Raw genomic sequence first — 23,179 nt, 5'->3', positions numbered from 1 at the left:
ATTATAATTTATGATTTTGTGTTTCAAATTTTATCATACCCGGGATGTTTAATAGACTCTTGTTCGTACAGATTTCAGTGAGTTATTCCTAAAAATTACAGGCCTACAATAAAAAAACTACATATTTCCATGCAAAATAATGGTACCGCTTTCAGCACCAAAAATCTGAACTAATCATACCGCTAGGGAGGTTAATGAGTGTTTACATCCATTTTAAAGCTGATTTCCAATCAGCTTAAAAAAACAAACTGTTTGTCCTGCACCCTCACCATCCCACCTTGTGTTGGTCCTGCATTGTATGATGTTGGAGAGGCCAGTATTGGATGTTGGAGTGGCTTTGTTGGACAGGTTGCACAGCAGGGAAGATGAGTGAGGAACAAGGTTGAGTAATTTAATCTTTTTCTTACCCCTAGATTAAACCAGCAGGTGTCCCTTGCTGTGCAAAGGGATTGGGGTGGGGAGCAAGTGGAGAGTGAATTTTGAACATGGATTGGAGTTCATCCTTAAATTTCAAGATAAATTGCCTGTTTTATGACTGTCTGACTGCACTGCAATGACTGGAATTGACAGACTCCACAGCCTGTGACCCTTGCTTTTGGTGGCATGCTCATTTTTCAGTGTTCGTTTTTTTTTTTCTCTTTTGTCTCCCATTCTATTTTTTCCCCATGTGGAGATTAGTAGGCATTATAAAGAGGCATTACCACTGTTTTTTCCCCTCTTTAGAAATCCCCTTACGTTTTACAGTTTACCTTCAAGGTGGCACAATTTCACTGTTTAACTTACAGGGTACAGTAGTTTCACGGAGTTACCTATTAAGTATGTGGTGTGTGGTTTTTTTTTTTTTTTGCCCTGGCCGTTTGCATAGCACTGCAGCTTGATGGAGCTATCAGAAAAATGTGAAGCTACACTGGTTTACAACATGCTGCAGCCACATGGGTTTACCCACAAATGATAGAGCATCATATTCTAGCTACATGTTTTTTCTGCTTGGTGGGTTCACCGCCACAATGAGGACTGGGCCCTAGAGCACTATACAAGGCACCACTGTTCCACTGTTTGAATTGTAGAGTTACTCTATTGTTGCTTTCTCATTAGCTTTTGGATTAAGCTTGTTTGTGTTTGGTTTCCTTTCACCGTTCGTCTATGTGTGAACATGATTGCTAATTTTATGTCTTCTTTTTGTTTAGAAAGGGAGGAATACTGGATTATAGAAAATTGTGTCAGTGCACATATCTGCATATGTTCTCTATCCACATTGATGTTTGAAACCATATGCTCAATATATGGCAATATAAAATATTTATTAGGTTTACATTTTATGAGCTGTTTACTGAGAATTTCTAAAGATTCCGTTTCTTTCCACACATTTGTGTGTTTTTTTTGTTTGTTTTTTAATTTTTTTACTTTGCAATGATATACCGTATATCATATTGTCACAAAAAATGACATCTTACAGGCCAGCAAAGTGCCTTTTTGCAAGTTTCACCTTGGAGATAGACCTATTCCTGTAACATTCAAGAGAGCGATTGCTGCACTTTCATTCTGGCAAAAGGTGAAGCTTGCCTGGGGCTTGTGCTCCTTGTCTGATCCTATAAGGTAAGGTATCTTTGTGTGCAAGATTGGCCAGTTAAAGGACTGACCTTTGCAATTTTCTAATCTAAGAAATTGTACAAATTTGTGTTTTGTTTTTTTTTCTCTACTTAAGTGAAGATGATGTGGAGAAATGTAAGCAGAAGGATCTATTGGAACAGATGATGGCAGAAATGATTGGCGAATTTCCTGACCTCCATCGCACTATAGTCTCTGAGAGAGATATTTATCTAACCTACATGCTGAAGCAAGCAGCTAAAAAAACAGAACTACCTCGTGCCTCTGAGAGTATGACCTTTTTTTATATATATGTGTATATATATATAGTTTTTTTTTTTTTTTTCTATCAGTACCATGTGCACTATTGAGTGGTTTCTTCTGTGTTTTTTCTTTTTTTATAAAAGAAAGAAATGCCATAGCAATGTATGAGTAAATGATAAAGTTATATTACCTTTCCTCTGTTTGACATAAGGATTCTGGAAGTGGAGTAACATGTAAATGTAATTTTTTATTTTTCCCTTTCACAGATGAGCCTCAAAAAAGCATGCCAACCATTGTCGTTGGAGTGGTCGGGATGGGACATGTACCTGGTATAGAGAAGAACTGGAGTACTAACGTAAATATTCACGAAATCATGAGGTAAACATGTCTCTTCTAAAGTGTAGGCGCACTTTCTTGTGGCATTTTTGATTCTTTCATCACAACTCAAGTCAAACAAGTTACCTTTTATGATCATCCTGCTACCAGATCGCTGCAGTTAACTGTAGAAACCATAGCTTTGCTGATGCAAGAAACTGCAGGACGGCATTTCTTGCAGACTCTAGCTCTCATACAATGAAGGGATCCTCTTGTTCAGCCTCCTATTCTTCTCCACTTGTCCATTCACAATAAATCCTTGTGTTGGCCACAAAATACTAGATGTTCTATGAATGAATAAGGGTAGATTTTGCTATTTAGCTGCTGCTCCATCCACTTGTCAATTCACCGAACAGTTTGTAATACAAGACATTTTGAGATGATCAAAGGGAGGGTGAATGTTCCAGGTTCATAAAATAGGATGTAAATAAAAGAATAAAGTTCTCTTATAAAGCATCACAATTGTAATAAGTTTCCTATCCCATAGAAGTTTGCATTATGTCTTGTGAATAACGCTAGTCAGGGGAAGGGCTAAATCAGTCTTGTTCAGCACGGGTATCTGACACAGTATCTCAAAACTACAGATATAAACATCCTATTTAAAGTCTAGGCCTGGCCAGTTGTCTGCAAAAAAACACAGGGAAAAGGTCCTCGCGCCTTTTCAGAACCGCAGCGGCAGGGAAACTGCATGGTGCTGCTGCACCATGCAGTTTTATGCACCCGAAAACGTATTGCTTTTTCAGATATGTGGGGGTGACAGCCCTGCGCATCTGCTAAAGAGCAGCACATTTTTCTTGCGGGTTTGAGAACACGTGATTTACATGCATTCCCGCACCTGCAAAAGTGTAAAACTAGCCTGAGGGTTAATCACTACTAAAGGGATGCAGACACTATAATTTTTCTCATCAGCTGAAAAAGTGTACCAGCTTTTTAAAGCGGGTAAAATAAGTATTGAACACGCCACCATTTTTCTTGGTAAATATATTTCTAAAGGTGCTATTGACATGAAATTTTCACCACATGTTGGTAACAACCCATGCAATCCATACATACAAAGAAACCAAAACAAATAAGTTCAGATATTAAGTTATGTGTAATAAAATAGAATGAGAGAAGGAAAAAGAATTGAACACATGAAGAAAGGGAGGTGCAAAAAAGCATGGAAAGCCATGGCACCTGCTGAAATCAATCAGTCATTAGAAAGCAAGCCTGCCCCTTGTCAGTACAAATTAATACCACCTGGTTCAGTCTTGACAATGTAGAGAACATTTCATGCCAATAGCACCTTTAAAAATATTTTTACTGAGAAAAATTTATTTCACTTGCTGTATATTGAATTAGTCCGAATCAGAATCACTATTCAAAAGACAGTGTAACAAACAGCTTTTTCTACAGAGGAGAGACGGGAATCTGCAACAAAGTAGAAGACTGTATATGGATTATCCAGAGAGGCTATTTCTTTTTTTTGCTTTCCCTCAACAAAAGTGGAGTTACTATTTTTAAAGGATGTTTTTATATAGCTTAAAAAGGGATTGAGGCCCAATTTTTGTTAAGCATACATTTCTTTCTAACCAAAATGTTTGTGTCAAAACATTTCTCCCTATGCATTTGAGCTCTATTCATGGTAACATTGTTACCATAGTAGCCTCAAAACCCTAATGTGGATGGGTGGGATGTATTTCTTATTGTAGGTTGGAAGCCCTTTCCCTGTCTGTTCTGTAAAGCTAATCTTTTTTGTAAAACATGAACTTGTGTTTTATAGATCAATTTAATAGATACAATCCTATAACTTTTTTTTTTCTTTCTTTCTCTTTTTTACAGTGTGCCTCCTCCTTCAAAACTGAGTAGAATTATTACTTTTGCAGCAAAAGTGACATTTTTTGGACTAGTAAGTTATGGTTGTTTTTGTGTAAGTAGAAGAACTGCCCGGTTTATTCTTTCAGTGCCAGCCACAAAGTATTGCCTTCAAAGACTGAACCAAATGAGAATGTGGAATTTTTAAATTGAACCATCTTATTTATATACTACAGAGCTATTCATTAACTATCTCTTTATTCATTACTGGTCACATTCAGCTGTCCAGAACCTGTTTTGGAAATACCTGTTTGAAGTGAGAGCATCATAAAAGTCAACTTTGTGTACATCAGATGGCAGCTACTGCAGGTTCTGAGGAAACCATACTTGGGCTGTGACAATAGGGATTTCGAATGAAAACAGGCTATTCCAGCAGAGTGGATAATGTAACTTTAGAAGCCATTGATAAAATATTGTGGGGAAGAGTGGAGGTAGAGGACTCAATGTATCAATGACACTTATAAAGAGAAAAAAAATGGAAATCATTCATTAAATGTCATCTGTGACAAAATGTGTAACTCATGACAAAACATAAGTTTTGAATAAGATCAGAAGGAGTTTGAACCTCCCATATTATTTTTTTTTAAACTGTCTGTGTGCCTGTTGGAGAAATTTCACCTCCCTTGTCTCTTGATGATAAAAAAAAGACAGTAGCTAACCCTTCTCCACTTTTTATCCAGAACTTAAAAGAATGGTTGGCGTTACCATTTAACAAAAGCCACTGGACTTGAAATGGGCCTCCTTTATGAGGAAAGGGCCCAGATGCAAGATGACTGCTGGCCGGCTGTTTATTCAGACTGTACACCTTGTGCTGGCGGTATCCAGGCTTAAGATTGGACATTTATCAAAGTGTCTAAGAAATAGCTGTTGCTCACACCAACCAAGTCAGCAATTTACAAGAGCCACTAAAAAGAAGACAGACATAATAAAAAAGGGTTAGATTCCACTATTATAGAATCATGGCATTTCAAAATATGCCTTATATTTTGGTTTGTATTCATGTCCTATGAAATTACAGCTTGCATCACATTGTTATATTCACCTTCCTAACTCATTTTCTGTAACACCCTTGTTTAGAATTTTTTTTTTCTTTTTCTTGTATATTGTTTTGCCTTCTGTATTTCACCCAGCAAACACAACTTTTTTTGTATGATGAATTATTAGCATTTCCTAACTGATTTAGAGGAACAAAAAAATTGCTTTTTAAAGTTCTGCTGTTCATATTTTATTTGCACACAAATCTGTCTATATTAGTGGACACGCACAGCCTAAACTAAATTCTTTTTGGGTAGTTGGTAGTTTTACATGAATATCTCTCTTGTAACGGACCATGGGTTCGGATGAAAACCGGAAGCCTGGTGTATATTGATTGCACTTTTTACTTTTATGGACATGTCATTTAAAATTTACACTTTAGCTAAATCAGCAAGGCACATGTCAGCATTAACAAATCACAATTTCACATACACTCTCTGGTAAAAATCTATCTGCAATGCACAAACACTGAGCAGCACTACTAAACTGAATGCAGAGCCTGCATATTCAATGAGCAGACAACAATTGACTGCATATACTTTATAAATCCAAACTATACATAGAAACAAACATTTTAGCACATTGATAAGTTTATTTATCTTTTTTTTTCAACTGCATATCTAACCTTTTTAAGTCTATAATTTCTCTTTTAAATAGAGGTACATCCATGATCCTAAATGATGCAGTGAATGTTGTATTCTTTTTGGTGGCTGCTTGAGTAAACCTATTTGCTGAATGATATAGGTACTTTGTTGTGTTCATTTTTTTTATCTTACAATCTAATTTTTTATTCCTGATTGGGTTCTACAAACGTGCACAAGGTTCCTAATCTAACTTTGTAAATGACGCCAACCTGTAGTCGATAGACATTGTATAGCTCTGAATGTCCATAGCAGAGCTACCCTCTATGCTTGCTTGGATCCCTTCCCAAGAGTAATGGTAGTATTTAACTTATGTGGACTTGCTGAAAGTGTATGCAAGATTAAAATCCCATTAAAAGGCCATTATCTTAAATCCTGGCTCAGTTTGTCAAGTAGTTAATGATAACCTCTCAACTCTGTTTGTGTTTCTGCTTTAGGCAAGGCAATTTCCCACCTCCAATATCAATACAGTGGGTCTTATTAACCCACAAGTTAAAGGAAGCCGATTGGCTGTTATTGGTAGCCTTAACTTGGATAGTTCTTCCTTATGACTCATTGGTGAACGAGAGTTCTTCACATGCATTGGAATTTTATCATACATATTTTTAAATGTGGTTCGTATCCCTTTCATATGCAATAGGTTTTCCTGTCCCTCCGCTGCTAACCTGGATATGTACAGAAATTATTATTATACAGGATTTATATAGCGCCAACAGTTTGCTCAGCGCTTTACAATATAACGGGAGACAATACAGCAACAATACAGTTTAATACAAGAGGGATAGGAGGGCCCTGCTCCTCGGAAATGTCCATAGGTGGTTCTATTTAAATCCTGCACACAATTTAAAGAGAAGGTGAAGTTTACTCATGTTTAAAAGGAAGTGAGAAATATGTGCAATGCTCTCACAGATCCTCTGAAAATTCAAGTTGTCTGATTGTCACACAGATCCAACCTAAATCAAGTATGCTGCCAGTGAAATGAGAACTACCGACTCATACCTTTTCAGGTTTAGTGATTGAATATTGAAGAAATGATTTTAAGGAGAACGGCAGGCAACTTTTTTTTCTTTTTTCCCTCATGGCAGATTTCTGTTCATTTAAATTCTGTTGGCAGGTTTCAGGTTTTTATAATATCTGCTCTTCTATTATTATGCAACCTTCTCCCCAGCAATTCTTAATTTGCTTTAAAGGTTCTCAGTTATCCAAATTGTTGCTTTAGAAGCAATAAGCAAGTATGGGAAAAAAACAGAGTAAAGAATAAAAACAAATTACATTTTACACTAAGTTTGAGTTCTTTGTTTAAAGAAAAAAAAAACTTAGAACAATGCTCAGCTATGGCAGTAACAATTTACTTATTACTGTCTTTTATTGCTAGTATATGCTTTTCTTGCTACTTTATACTTTTTAGATTCTGTAAATTTTATTAAAAAGCAGAAAAGATAACATTGATACTGTAAACTTTTTGTAACTGTTCCTAACCAACGAATACTATGTAAATGTCTTCTGTGCATGGAATAATGTTGCATTTTGTATTTTCTCTAACCTGCCTCTGTTGCATACCAAATATTTTAAAATGTACATTTTCAGCTATTCGTAACTGTTTTGGAATAATTAACTTTTTGACATCAGTTTTGTGTCTCAGGAATTTTACATTGTCTTATTTTAAGGGGTGCCTTGTCTTCCTTTTTGTTGTGTTTAATATATAAAGTGTCTTTTTGTGTCTATTCATTTATGTAAAGACTATTTAAAGTGAACCGATCGGGTGATTGAACCAACAATAGTGTCAAATTGCAGTGTTGATAATATAATTTCACTGTCATATATTTGCTCAACATCTCATTGGTTTACTGGAAACCCGCTTTAAAGGTACTTGCTTGTACATCATAACCTGAATGCCCAATGGGTTATCAGGAACCGTTTTATAGGGTACTTTAAGTACATCAGGGCCTAATGCTCATTGGTTTATCAAGAATCATTTTTTATAGGTACTTGATAGGTGCTTCATGACCCAAATGCTCTGTATTTAATACAGGACCAAGGTAAGCCAGCCTTTTAAGTGGTTCTAAAGTCTGAAGGCTTTTTTGTTTTTTACCTACATGCATTCTATGCCTGAAGGTAAAAAACCTTCAGTGTGCAGCAACCCCCAAAGCCCCTTAATACTTGCCTGAGCCTAATATTGGCCCAGCAATTTGTGCACGGGAGCCTAGGCTCTCCGGGGTCTCTCTCCCATTGGCTCCCGCTGCTGTCAACAGCACCAGTGCCTCCATAGCAAGCGGCGTGCTATGGGGGCATTGCTCAGTTGGGAGGAGCCAGAAGCGCAGGCAGGGGATCCAAGAAGAGGAGGAGTGGGGCTGCTCTGTGCAAAACTATTGATGTGTGTTTTTTTTTTTTTTTTAAATAAACAAAGAGCCTTTAATACCTACTGATATTTCTGTCTCGGGGGTATGGTGGAATGATCTGTAAATGTTTTTTATTCATTCTTGCTAAATTTACTATTACAAAAGTCATTATCCTACACCCACAGTTGATCCAAAGGAAGGCAAAAAAACCCAGCAAAGCATTAACCAATTTGCTCCTGCAGGGGAAAAAAAAAATTCCTTCCCGATCCCCCCAGAGGCAATCTGATATTACCTGGATCAGCTTTACCTATAAATGTTAGTATCCAATTATATTCTGTGTATCCAAGAAAGAATCCAGGCCTTTTTTTTAAAGCAATCCACTGAGCTGGCCAGAACCAACTCTTGAGGGAGTCTATTCCACATTTTCACAGCTCTCACTGTGAAGAAACCTTTCTGTGTTTGGAGATTAAATTTCTTTTCCTCCAGACGTAAAGAGTTCCCCCTTGTCCTCTGTGATGACCTCAGGGTGAATAACGCTACACTGAGTTCACTATATGAACCACGGATGTATTTATACATGTTGATCATATCCCCCCTTAATCTACTCTTCTCGAGAGAATAAATTCAGTTCCTCTAATCTTTCCTCATAGCTGAGCTCCTCCATGCCTCGTATCAGTTTAGATGCCCTTCTCTGTACTTTCTCCAGTTCCCCAATGCTCTTTTTGTGAATTGGTGCCCAAAACTGAACTGCATATTGCAGATGAGGTGTTACTAATGATTTGTACAGGGGTAAAATGATCTCTATCGCTCAGATTTTGCTCACGTTTGAAACCGCAGCTTGGCATTGCATGCCATTATTAAGCTTGTGATCTACCAGAACCCCCAAATACTTCCTCCAGTTGTACCCCCCCTAGTATGTATGATGCATGCATATTCTTAGCACCCAAGTGCATAACCTTTCATTTATCAACATTAAACCTTATTTGCGCATAATTGCTCAATTAAACAGTGCATTGAGGTCGACTTGTAAGTTGGAGACATCCTGTAAAGACGTTATTCCACTGCACAGCTTGGTGTCTTCTGCAAAGGCTGAAATGGGATTTTTAATCTCAGACCCTATATCATTTATAAATATATTAAAACTTAAGGGTCCCAACACTGAACCTTGGGGTACACCCCTGACAATCCTAGACCATTCAGAGTATGAATCATTAGCCTCTACTCTCTGAATACGATCTTTTAGTCAGTTTTCTATCCATTTACATATGGATTTTTCCAAGCCCGTAGACTTTACCTTGCACATTAGCCGTGTGTGGGGAACTGTGTCAAACGCTTTTGCAAAATCCAAGTATACCACGTCCACCGTCACCCCTCTGTCCAAGGTTTTGCTCACCGCCTCATAAAAAGAAATCAGATTTGTTTGACAACTTCTGTTTTTCATGAATCCATGCTGTCTGTTGCTTAAAATATTTTTTTCCAGCAAGAACTCATCTATGTGGTCTTTTATTAAACTCTCCAGTATCTTCCCATCTATAGAAGTTAAACTAACAGGTCTATAATTACTTGGTAAAGATTGGGACCCCTTTTTAAATATTGGCACCACGTTGGCCTTCCACCAATCCAGTGGTACTATGCCAGTCATTAGAGTCCCTAAAAATTAGAAGCAATGGCTTTGAAAGCACAGAGCTCAATTCTTTAAGAACCCGTGGGTGTATACTATCCAGTCCAGGTGCTTTATTCACCTTTATTCTGTCTGAATATTTTTGGATCATATCACTTTTTGAGATGGAAGATTTAGCCTGCCTCATTATTACTTCAATTTGAGTTTGAGTTCTTGTTTCTTTAGATTATTCTAACATCTAAAATTTGATTAGAATATAAATTGTGTCCCCACCCTTTTACTTGAGCTGAACCCCACCTCACTTTCAGTATTTTCCTTGCAAGATATTCAACTAAATTCTCCCCAACGAAAGAACAGTATATGAGATGAAAAAAGTCCAGGAAAATGGGAGAAAGTTTAGGCGGAGCATGCTGTATGTTCACAGCAGCTCTACTCATCATAACTGATTGTTTTTAGATGTATGGTATTTATCAATTTAGCAAATGTATGCTGAATGATATTTTGTCAACAATGGTAACTGAAGTCTCTGTACTAAATGCTTGAATGGGGTGGACAGGGTTATGACTGAAACAGCCATTCAGTTTGAGCTGAGACAGAGCAAGGAGGAAAGTTGTTAATCCAGAAAGCTCTGCTCGTGTAGCATGTTCATTGTCTGGACAAAGTTCACATCCTGTACGTCATGTCTGAAAACCATTGGATGCTCACTCCCAGCAATGCAGGAAGTAAAACCAACATTTTTTGTGTCCTGGCAACACAGGGCATTGGATTGCTAAATGGGCGTTTTTCAACCAGATGTCTGGGTGAAACCCAAACAGCCTACAGGTATAGCAATAGAATGAATTAACATTTTACAAAGCTGCACAGTTTAATATCTACTGTAGCTCCTTGACAGTATAGCCTATTTCTGGAAAAGGTGAACTTAGCCTTTAGGTTTTGCCAGGTATTAATCATCTGACTGGTTCACTTTAAAGATTCGACTTTAATAAGAGGCTACTTGAATCATATAGCTTACTGTTTATAGGTTCCATGCCATGTAGATGTTTTGGGTTTCAAGTAATACAGTGGTGATACAGAGCTGCATATTGCTACAATAAAATGGTTTTCTGTTGTAATTTTGGAGGGTAGATCATGCTAGTTGGGTAGTTACTTTGGTTATCCTCCAGAAACAAGCACCCCAACCCTACCTTTATCCCCCAATTTTACATTTACCTGTACCAACACCTTGTAGACCTTCACTGTGAGAATTTCTATTTATTTCAAGGGAAAAGCCATCCACCATTGGTTCCAAAAGGGGATGGCTTTTCCATAGAAAAGAATAGAGACTCAACTGTGTATGCACAGCCCAGCCGGTAGAATTTTCAAGAGGAGGTTATATGTCTCTCAGTGGGTCACAGTTAAGATCTATGCACAGCCAGGATTTGGATGGATGCTATTGGAGAAAATGGTTTATAGCAGGTACTCAAAGTACTGTTATATTCATTTATGACAGTTTTAAGATAATTAGAAAACAAGGTGGAACTAAACACTCGTGCTTGCCATCTTAGCCTCTGTTTAGATCTGTAGTTGCCTTGATGCTGCATATATATGACCAGCTATGACACCAGCCTTTTGAGGGCTTAACAGTTCAGTTGAGAACTGACATAAGAACATTGGCAACTGTGACAGTTATCACTGAACACATGCCATGAATGTAGCATACACTGCCCATGCACTGATAAGCAGAATATAAATGAATACACTGCAGAAAATTTCTGTGATCAAGGGTTTAATAATTTGAATTGAGTATTACTAACTTAAACTTACTTTGCAGAAATGGTTACATTAATGGGTTTAGTTGTATTTTAAATCTGGAAGCCTTTAGTCAGAAACTCTATGCAACACTTCACAAAAATATCCTTCCTTTTTTCTTATTAGCAAGAAGAGCATTTTTAATTTCTGTTTCAAGGAAACCTGTACCAGTGAAGTATGTGCTACAATTGCTGACCACCTTCTAAAAATTTGAGTTGGCTGGCTGTCCAGGAACACTCATGCAGGGAGTGAAGTCTGAACTGCATGCTTGTTTTGGCTTAACGACCCAAACAGCATCATGACGGCTAGGGAAATCGCTTTTTCTGAAAAAGGTCAGCAGTGGCTTACCTATGTCTGAAAAAAAGCTTGCTAACATGAGTATAAGGGCTAATGAAGTCTTACAGAGCCTTTATAAAATAACCTATTATGTACTGTGGTTTGACCGTGGCCCTTTTTCAGTGATGTGTTGTATCTTATTCAGAAGTGGTTGTAAACCTCAGACATGAAAATTGAATAAAGCACATCCCTCTGTACTGTGTACTAACCTGAATCCAACGCACAGTCTTATCTCTCCTCTCTGCAATCTGCATGACTTAACTTCTCATAGGTTAAGCCACACTTTAGCCTCCCAAATGACCGCCTGCTTCCCCTCCAGTGCACAGCAAATGACTCATACCATCATCTCTGTTTTTTCTGAGCCTGTGAAGAAGGTGGTGCGTCACTTTCCTGCAATTAAATTTCAGATTTCACTCAGCTCTGTACTCTCTCTCCAGTGTGTAATGTCAGATCCCTGCCTCCTACTTTATGTTGCTGAGAAAATTCCTTTCATATATAAGGCTATTTAGAACCGATGGTTGCAAATAAACAGGTGCAACTTATGTAGGAGAATTGTTTAATCTGTCTGCCACCGTAGGTTAGCCACTTCACAGAGTGTGTGTGTGTGTGTGTGTGTGTGTATATATGGGTTTACAACCACTTTAAACATTCTGGAAAGAATGTATAACTGTACTAACAAGTCTGAATGGGGGGCCTAGCTTGTTCTTATTAAAGCTGGTGCTGGCAAGGGTTTGAGGTGACACCTTCAGCAATGCAAAATGTCCATCAAACATCTTCCTATTTTGGTTTTGCTATATTTGATTGTAGCATATCCCTTGTCACAAATGCTTCCATTTTAAATATGAAAGAATGATTGGATTTTAATTTACTGTGGATTCTGTGCTTCATTCGTGTAACTAGAGTTGGCCTTTTTAATATTTTTGAGCGTATGCATGACTAAAATATTTTGGTTCAGATTATTACTTTAATGTTTTTATTTTTTTAAAATACTGTTCTACTCTTAAGAAGTGTATGGTGTATTCCTGTTTAGCAGTGGGTTTTCTTTTCCTGCTAAATTAGTCTCGTTTGTTTTCTTTCTTAGAACTTCTTATTTTTGTAAATATAGCGAAAAAAATCTGATGGAAATCTGACTGTTATTACCATAAATAAATGGGGTGTTTGTAAACATAATGTATTAAGATCTGTTAAAGCAGAACTCCAGGTATATTTACTATTTTTACATTGGTATTTGTGAACTTTATCTGCCAAAATAGGTGTCAATTTTGACACAATGCAGGATCAGCAGGGTCTACTACTAAGTTTACAACTTCCTGTCACCTACCTGCTCATTGAGATAGATATATATGCACCATCTCGCTGTCCTCCCTGTTTTCTTTCCTCCTTATGAACTGCCTGAAAACAGACTAACTGAACTGTGCAATACAGCTGGATCATAGTAAATGACTTCCTGGATTCAGTCTGTTCTGTGTGCTGCGAATTGTGGGAATAATATGAAGTTAGATTTTTGGGAAATATAAATGCAATGATTTAAATGAGATGTTTTGTTAATGAATGTGTAATTGATTTTGAGGATTTTATTTCTGATGTTTGCTTAATTTTATGCTAGATATATCCCCTTTACTTTCTAAGTAGCCGTTTGCTATTGACATAGTGACAAATGTATTTTGTTGAGGGCCACAATATACTTTTTCAAAGCATATGCTTTCATTAAAGCAGCCACATGATGTCCTTTTTAATTGATCTTTCCTCTGTATACTTAAAGATTAACTCCCAGCATCCGAAAACAGTTCGAATTCAGAAACACACACCATGGATGAAACCATGGAAGGCTTAGGATCATGGACCAATTCCTAAAAAGTTGTCTGAATTCAGTATTTTGAGTTAACATGAAAAAAGAATGCAATGCTGGTGTTGGATAACCATGAATGGCAGTCAACTAGCGTTTCCCCCCCAAAAAAAATACAGTGTGAGCCTCCATATTCCCCTCGGCACTTTTTTTTTTTTTTTTTTTCTTTTTAAAGAAAACCTCCACCCATACTTATGAAGTGGAATTAATGGAAGCCGATGTGAAAAAAAAAATAAAAAATTCTGCACACTACTATTTTGAAAGCCTTAACCTTTTGCACTTCCTAATAGCTTTCTTTTTTTGAAGTATTTAAAGGATGGTTACATTTAATCCTGTCCTTTTTCAATGACCTGGATAGGTTAAATGTTCAGTGACTGCCCCAAGACCCTGAGTTGTTGGGTTTTCTGCACACCTGCAGACCACTCTTGTCTCTGGTTCGTATTGTTTGGTTTACTGCCAATGTGTTAGAAGCCACCTTCATGCCAAAATGTGTCTAGTGTACCCCAGATGGGTTGGATGTCAGATTGGAAGGAGGATGGCGATATTGCAGAGTTTCATCTACATTTTCCTTTCTTATGACATTGGTTTTGTTCCTAACAACAGTTCCTTCTGACCTTGTCAACTGCAGTTGGTGCTTTGTTGATGGTGTGAACCTCACCTGGCGGCTTTTTTTTTTTTTTTTTTAAGGCTCCTGTGAGGCAGGTGGGTTTCAAAGTAGTTCTATATTAGATATCTGTACCCTTTAAACTTTTTATCCACACATGTTTTGGAAAGTTGACCAGCTGATATTTCCAGTGCTTGTTTGCACACCATGTCTGACTGAGGTGACCTTTTTCGTAACAGGGCACTGGCAGCTATGCTAAGACAGAGAATTGTTAATCCTTTCTCTTCCCTTGCTCTGTATTAGATAAGTTTTGTCATGTTGCTTTGAAAAAAGGTGTTTGTTTCCCTGTGTTATTTTGCTCTAATTTCCAGTGTGATTTGGTGTAGTGTATTTTTGCTCCTGATTTTGGTGGATGGGTATAGGAGGTCTGATGATGTCCTTCATTTTGCCTTTCTCATAAAAGTCTATTTTGCTGGATATCACCAGGAGTTATTTTTTAATTGTTTCATTCTCTGGTAAGGAGAAAGGAAATGACAATGCTCATTTCACATCCCTGGCATCCCTTTCTGCAGTACACATTAAGGAAACTTTGCATTCACTAGTCAAGTAGTAGGTCAGTTGTTAAATTGTAGACCATTGGACTCTTCTGAAAATGTTTCTCTTTGCTATTGCACAAAAAAACAAAACAAAAACCAAGTTTCTTTTGTCTAAATCCTAAGGACAACCTCCTAGGAGTAGATGTTTGGGATGTTTAGTATGACTGATGTACCGTATGTCTCAAATTTTACCTGTTTAGCATGTATCCTCAGGAAGATCTGTCAGTATAGAGCTTTATAGCCCACTGATAGACAAAGAAGTTGCAATTCTTGGCAGTGTCTGTAAGTCAGAATCTTTTTGGAAATACTCCATCTAGGGATGGGTTTGCACCCCCTTTTTTTAGACACAAACATGTGAATCCTGAATTGCTGACATGGTCTGTCTAACATGGTAGTACCTATTCCTATTACAAGCAGAAAGACTGTTACCAGAGCTATTTAATAGTTGTTGTGAAAGGTGTATTCATTCTATAGTCTATTTTGGCTCAGGATATTAACCTGAATCTGTCTCGGCTGTTTAGGAGTTTCGGCCATCTGCTGCTCATATGGGGTTGCATAGCAAAAGCCTTTTTCCTCCCACCCCTTTTGCTTTTTTCCCACAAAGCTGAACTACACTGAGTCAGTAAAAAGCACTATTTAATCCGGTTAGATGTATATTAAATACATGTAAACACATTTTTACATAACAAGTGCCTGTATCTCTCATGATTTCCACATTGTGTAATCCTTTGCACAGCAACACATGGACTTGGATCAGGAGCATATGCACTGTGTATTGCTGTGCACAGTGCTGTAAGACCCCAGGTGCCCGACCTGCAGCCCTCTGGCATATAATGTGTGGCCCTCAAGGCCCCTCAGACCATACTCTGTATTTTCCCTACCTAATTACTGACAAGTAAATGAAACATATTTTTTCTTCTAAATATATAATGTATCATCCTGAGAGGAATATCAGGGGGGGGTATAAGTAAGTTTTTAAATAGGCTGCAGGGTGCAGAACTGTGGAAACATTGATCTGTGGGGCTGCCATAATAGTCACTAACATTCTTTCTGAGGAAGTATGTTCCGGTTTCCAACAAATTTATATAGAATGTCTGCAATCTCTGGTCATCTCTTGTAGTATTTTGACAACCCCCTGTAGTATGTTTGCAGCCTGGGACAGCTTTTTATAGTATTGCAGTCGATGAATATGTACAGTCCTTTGATGTCAGAAACCACACTCAACACCCCCTAGATCAAGAAAGTTTACTGCCCTGTAGGACATTACATAAAGTTCAATCAGGATCAAGCCCTTAGAAGGAAAATGTGAATAGTGGTGGTCCCTTCCTAGGTATTAATTTTTTTTTTTTATTTTTTTTTGTAAACTTTTATTGCCACCCTGAAGGATGACTTGAGAAATACAGAGTTTGGTACCTGGTAAATACTTTCCTAGGCTTCCTCCAGGACAGCACTGGTACTCCCATCCTTTTCATTGTTTTTCATAGACTGTCTTAGGGCAGTTGCTGAGCCTCTAACCTCTGTAGGTGTAGGGTTACCTACAGGTCTGTCTTCTTACATTGCCATACTGAAGGATTTTTATAAAGGAAGTAACCAGTACCTCACTTTCCTTCCTTTACTTTTTTATATGGTATGAACATAATGCCTTCTATACACACAGCAATATTCCGGTGATTTCAAACCGCTCTAAAGTGCAAAAATAACTAAATGGATCGAGGCAGTGTGACCACCAACAATTTAAGTGCACATGTGCCCAGACTATAGGTCATAAAAGTATTTTTATATATTCTAGCAGGTAAAAATATATTTATAACAATCCATCCCTGAAATCGCTAGCTGTTCTATTCCAAAGTAATTTATTCTCAAAGATTCCCAAAGTTCACAACAAATAATCTAAAGTTTGGTTTTAGTTTGCTTCTAACAGCTTGAGGAAAAAAAACTGCTCTGACTTTACATTACAGGGGCTGGCAGGCTTCCACAATTCTGTTGCAATACAAAGTAAGATCTAGTTTACCCTTGTGGTTTGGTAGGGCAGTAAAAACAGGTGGTTGAGACCATATCACTAAGCTGCAAAGGCAGCTGTATGAGGGTATACACATGCTGTGACCATGATGCTTTGCATTGCTGCAAACAATTATCCCCAATGTCACGTTTTGATTGTCAGCCGCTTTGCCTCTCCTACCCTCTTGCCCAATCACAGGGTACTTTGTATTGTTATGTGTGGGAAAGCAGCATCACTACTGTTAGAGCATTTGGAGTATAGTGATAGCTGTACTCCGTGTTCTGTGAAACAGTAACTTGTAAATAAATCAAAAGTCCACAAGGTGACAAACACCTTTTTGGACTTGTAAACGAGCACATTTTAAAAGCAGGCTAAGTTCTTGGAGTTCAGTTTTAAAGATATATTTCTCCACAGTGGTTATAGCTACAGAGGTGTATGAGGGCTTCTTTCAAAGTGCTTTTGTTGCTAGTTTAGACTGTAAATACCGTAATGTGCATAGTCTGGGCATAGGTGCACTTTGTCATTTCATGGTGTTGATAGAAATTGTATATCATATGTTGCAGTCTTGTTTGAGATTTCCTGAAAGTAACTGTGTGGCTTCATTAACAGTTTTCCTTGGTGAATTTAGAACTACGAATGAGCACATGAAGTGTTATTGTGCAGTCACTAATTGGTTGATTTTCACTATTAGTTTTCTACATTGGTATCATGAATATATAATGAATACTTTTAAATTTCCCAAACAAAATGGTTTAGAAGAACTTTGAAACCTTTAGATATGTTGCACTGCATTTCTTAAAAATTTTAAACCATAATGCTTTTTTGCCCTTGTAAAAGGTGTACATTTGCAATATGGCATTTGTATACATTTATGTAATAGCATTGTGTGCCTTTTAAAGGTTATAGGGGAACATTGTGATTTGTATTATTAAAATAAAGAATTACAACAGCAAAACTCTATTGTTGGTTTTTAATAAATTAATTTGTATTTTTCTATATACAGTTAACTTGGGTTAACATGGCACAATTGTTGAGAAAAAAAATCCCAAGTATAGCTAATATAAGAAAAATTGCAACAATCAAATATATGCTAAATTGGTATATGTTTGTTTTGTTTTTTTGGAAATTCTTTATAATCAGCATACATAAATGTCAAAATTTGGTTAACAGGTACAATGTCAAGTAATGAATTTGTAACATAGTATGCATATTTGTTCAGAAGAGTACGTTTTCATGTTTGAAGCTAGAGTGGTGAGACACCATGTAATGGGAATTTGGACATTCGAATATATCAGAAATGGGGTAAGAATCGCCTCTCAGATCAAAATGCTGTATGCGCTAATCATTTAGTAAGATTATTTGTCAATTGTCAAAATAAAGTTCCAATTACCCTTGAACGTGTTGGAACAGAGAACACTGTGTAATATTTTTGGTTATACGAGCCAAAAGTGATTAAGCATACAAAAAAAAAAATTAAAATCTTGGGTAAAGGGAGGGAAGTATTTGCCTGCTGTATGGGAGAAACCAAGAATGACCCTAGGTTCAGGCTCCGAAAGGGCTTTACCTTCTTCAGAGAAAAATAAACATTCCAATTAAGCCATGGTTTAGGGTAAACTACATGTGTGTTTTGAGAAGAGTATGATATCTTCCAACATGTTCAGATTGGTATCATTTAACACCGGCCAGAAGAATACAATATATACCCTTACTTATAAGTGAGATGGCAAGATTGGGATATGTTTTGTGAAGAAATGCATAACTTTTACCATTTTTTTACAAAAACTTGGTGAGTAGGATTTTTCCCATTTTTTTTTTTAGGCAAATCAATTTTTATTATGAAAGAAGGCATTTGTACAAACAATAGTCAAGTCATAGGACAAGGAGTCTTTATGGAACATGTTCAGTCCTGCTGTATGTAAAACCTTGCATTTTGTGAAAAAAAAAATGCAAGATGTTTTTCAATGGACAAGCTGCAGAGCAAAAGACCCACTGTGAGAGCTGTGCTCCAGCCGGAAGTGTAAAGCTGGCCCTAGATGGATTGAACATCATCCAGTTCAGCAAGGACCAGACTAGTTTTGATCAATATATGGCTGTTCCCGTTCCAGAAATGTTGATCTAATGATTGGTTTCTCTCTAGTGGGAATGTTGGAAAATTCTCATTCGATCAGTGCTGCAGTCGATTGATCAGTATATTCTGACAGTAGAGGAGTCACCGCTGGCATAAAATAATAGCACAGTGGGGAGGATATCCATGTGTGGACAAGGGAAATAAAACAATCCATGTATACCAGCCTAAGTCTCTCAGCACAAGACATCCAGCATTCACTTTACTGTACAGGGTGAATGATAGTAAGAATTTTACAAATCACTGCAGCCTTTGCACATGGGACACACTTCATTAGTGCTGTAGTACAGTTTTAATTTTAATCTTTGCTCTGTTTGTATTTCGATAGGTAAGAAAGAATAGTTGGTGCTGTGGTCTGGCCAGCATTCTAAAAAGGTACACTAGCCCTAAATGTCAAGGTGAAATAATGGTCACTCCTTGGCATTCAGAGCATTTTCATATATAACTGTGAAAATGTACCCACCATGTAAATTCACTTTTTTTTTTTTTACCTATTTAAGCAGCCAACCATTAGATCTTCTTCATTCAGTCATTATTTAACCAAAATATCAGCAAATGTAATTTTGTTTTGTGGAAAAAGTACACCCTTGGCATCAAATGCCCATGTTGCTCCCCTTAGCAGAAATGACTCCTTTTATATAAATGTCATAAACCACAAACCTAAACCAGTCGGATGTGAAAATTGTTGACCATTCCTCCATGAAAAATCCTTTCAGTCGCAACGTTTGTGGTCTATCTTGTATGACTTTACAATTTCAAAAACCCTCCACAAAATTCAATGGGAATCTAATCAGGGTTTTGACTAGGGCTGTCCATAACACTCTATTTCTTCTTTCTGAGCACATTCCCTGAAGAATTTACCAGTGTACTTCAGAGCAATTGTGTTGAAAGCTCATTTATGGTGAAACTTGTTTGGACAAATGGCCTCAAATTCTCATCAAGGGCACCTTGATATGATGCAGAATATATTGTTGACTCAATGGCTACAAACTGCCCAGGCCCTGAAATAGCCAAAAAAAAGACCACTTATTTTGTTCTATGGTAAGCATGTCGACTTGCTGTGACCAATCAACTCTATCATTGATCAGGCCTCAGCACAAGGCCTGGTATTTGCCAGTGTGTTCAATAGAAACGGTAATTCTTGGTATAATTTTACTTTATTGGACAGCAAATGCATTTTTAACACACCTCTCGGGCAGGTTGCTTTGGTGCGATCTCCTTCTGATTGACCTGAACTATTGCAAGAGTTACCTAAACACCCTGCAATTAAATTGTGGGGTTTTTGGAGACTTCTCTCTAAGCATTAAAGCTAAGATGTCAGTGCTTGTTGGGCTGGCCAGTCTTGAACAAATATGTAGTTGTATAAAGTTGTAGATTATTTTCCTTATATTAGAACTATTTATTTCAAATAGTTTGGCAATTTGTTCAAATAACATCCCAGACTTGTAGGCACCCACAACTTTTCCTTAGGCCATTAGAGGGTTTTGCGGAACTTGGCATGAATACACCATATATGTCAGTAGGGATGAGAACACCAGACCCTAGGTGTAAGATTTAAATAAGTCAGGTTCCATCTGCATACTCCCAAAGAAGGTTCTAATCAGTGGTGCCTAATGTGGAACACTGGATTTTAATTTCATCGATCTGAAATGTTGGTAAACGTACATGTGTACGTACTTTTTCCATATGACAAATTTGCATTTTTGTTAATTTAGCACATGAAATCAAATTATACGGGAGGGGGGAAGATTTGTTAAAATTGGTGCACACAATCTGGTGCAGCTGTGTTTTGGTAACCAGTCAGCTTCTAGGTTTTATTGAACAAGCTGGTTTGAAGCTGATTGGTTACTATGCACAGATGCACCAGTTTTAGTAAATCTCCTACGCTATGTCTTTTTGTTTGCTTTTTTTTTTCTGTGTCGTTTAAGAAAATTATTTTGGGGTCAGTTCAGTAAAGATTATCGTATGCGATACATTCATTATTTATATCATGATACAGGCAGTCGGTATTTTAGGAAGGTACAAAATAACAATGAGGAGAACTCTACACTGGTCAGTAAGTTAAAAGAATACAATGCATTAGTTTGGAAATTTTATGCCCTGAGTTTCAGGAATGTAAATTATAATAGTTCACTAGAGAGAGATCCTTCTGTGAATGAAGACACACTAAGGCCTCATTCACATGACCATAACACAGCCATAAAATACACTGCTCAAAAGAATTAAAGGAACACTTTAATCAGAGTATAGCATTAAGTCAGTTAAACTTATGGGCTATTGATCTGGTCAGGTAAGTAGCAGAGGGGGTTGTTAATCAGTTTCAGCTGCTATTGTTAGTGGAATTAACAGATGCCCTAGATGGGCAACAATGAGATGACTCCCAAAATAGGAATTGTTTTACATGTGGAGGCCACTACCATTTTTTCCCTACTCCTCTTTTCTGACTGTTTTTCATTAGTTTTGCATTTGGCTAGGGTCAGTGTCATTACTGGTAGCATAAGTTGATACCTGGACCCTACAAAGCTTGCCCAGGTAGTCCAACTTTTCCAGCATGGCATGTCAGTATGTGCCATTGCCAGAAGGTTTGCTGTGTCTTCCAGCACAGTCTCAAGAGCATGGAAGATATTCTAGCAGAGAGGCAGTTACTCTAGGACAGCTGGACAAGGCTGTAGAAGGTCCTTTACCCATCAGCAGGACTGGTATCTGCTCCTTTGTGCAAGGAGGAACAGCATGAGCACTGCCAGAGCCCTACAAAATGCCCTTCAGACAATCAGAAACAGACTTCAAGAGGGTGGCCTGAGGACCCAACGTCCTCTAGTGGGCTCTCTGCTCACTGCCTGGTACCATAGAGCTCGATTGGAATTTGCCATTGAACACCAGAATTGGCAGGTCTGCCATTGGCGCCCTGTGCTTTTCACAGAAGAGAGCAGGTTCACCCTAAGCCCATGTGACAGACGTGAAAGGGTCTGGAGAAGCCATGGAGAACATTATGCTGCCTGTAACAACGTTCCACATGACTGTTTGGGTGGTGGGTCAGTGATGGTCTGGGGAGGAATATCCATGGAGGGACGCACAGACCTCTACAGGCTAGAACAGCCTTTCTCAACCAGGGTGCCCTGAGGTTTCTTCAGGGGTGCCTTGGCAAAATGTCTACAAATTTCCCAAAACTTGTATACAAGCCAGCTCGTGGAACAAGCCTGCCTTTTAATTACACAAAACCACAAGTTTTCATTGTGCACCATTACGACTTTCTAGCCGCCAGCGTCCTGACAGCCAATGACATCATCAGTTGATGAGGATGTCAGCTGCCTGCACAGCATCCTAGTTTGACCCTCCCCTGACCCTCTCCATCAGTGCTGGGGTCATATTAGCTCAGTGATGGAGAACAACTGAGGGAAAAGAGAAACTGTGGAATACTAGTCAGTACCAGTGTTGAAAAGTGTATTTGCTTTGGAAGAATAAATCATCTCTAATGTTGTATAAAACTATTAGAATAGTTCTTCACATTGTAGAATGGGGTGCCTTTTTAAAATTATGGACAGTCTTGAGGCACCCCATTTTAGAATGGGGTGCCTCAAGACTGTCCATAATTTTAAAGGGTGCCTTGAGACTGTCCATAATTTTAAAGGGTGCCTTGACTGAAAAAAGGTTGAGAAACACTGGGCTAGACAATGGCACTCTGACTGCCACTAGGTATGTGGATGAAATCCTTGGACCCATTGTCAGACCCTACACTGATGCAGTGGGTCCTGGGTTCCTCCTGGTACACGACAATGCCCAGTCTACAGAGGTTGCACAGATAGTCCAACTTCTCCAGGATGTCACATCAATATGTGCCATTGCCAGAAGGTTTGCTGTGTCTCCCAGCACAGTCTCAAGAGCATAGAGGAGATTCCAGGAGACAGGCAGGTACTCTAGGAGAGCTGGACAGGGCTGTAGAAGGTCCTTAACCCATCAGCAGGACCGGTATCTGCTCCATTGGGCAAGGAGGAACAGGATGAGCACTGCCAGAACCCTACAAAATGACCTCCAGCAGGCCACTGGTGTGAATGTCTCTGACCACACAATCAGAAACAGACTTCATGAGGGTGGCCTGAGGGCACCATAGAGCTTGATTGGATTTGCCATTGAACACCAGCATTGGCAGGTCTGCCACTGGTGCCGTGTGC

The 23,179-nt window shown here is 38.2% G+C and overlaps 1 protein-coding gene across 1 annotated transcript in view; it reads left to right on the top strand.

Moving 5' to 3' along the window:
* TRABD (TraB domain containing) overlaps positions 1 to 17,840 on the top strand; it is a 54,102-nt gene extending 36,262 nt beyond the window's left edge. The window contains exons 7-10 of the mRNA XM_089684591.1: positions 1,457 to 1,596; positions 1,706 to 1,878; positions 2,118 to 2,229; positions 4,048 to 17,840. Of these exons, the coding sequence (XP_089540717.1) occupies positions 1,457 to 1,596; positions 1,706 to 1,878; positions 2,118 to 2,229; positions 4,048 to 4,228 (606 nt within the window). The 3' untranslated portion in view covers positions 4,229 to 17,840. The remainder of the gene's footprint in view (positions 1 to 1,456; positions 1,597 to 1,705; positions 1,879 to 2,117; positions 2,230 to 4,047) is intronic.
* The last annotated feature ends 5,339 nt before the right edge of the window (positions 17,841 to 23,179 follow it).

Source organism: Staurois parvus, unplaced genomic scaffold, assembly GCF_062004578.1.
Source record: "Staurois parvus isolate SC_StPar_1 unplaced genomic scaffold, SC_StPar_1.0 ptg000019l, whole genome shotgun sequence".
NCBI classification, from domain to species: domain Eukaryota; kingdom Metazoa; phylum Chordata; class Amphibia; order Anura; family Ranidae; genus Staurois; species Staurois parvus.
Note: the sequence above shows the minus strand (reverse complement) of the source record. Positions and strands in the feature narration are given on the sequence as shown.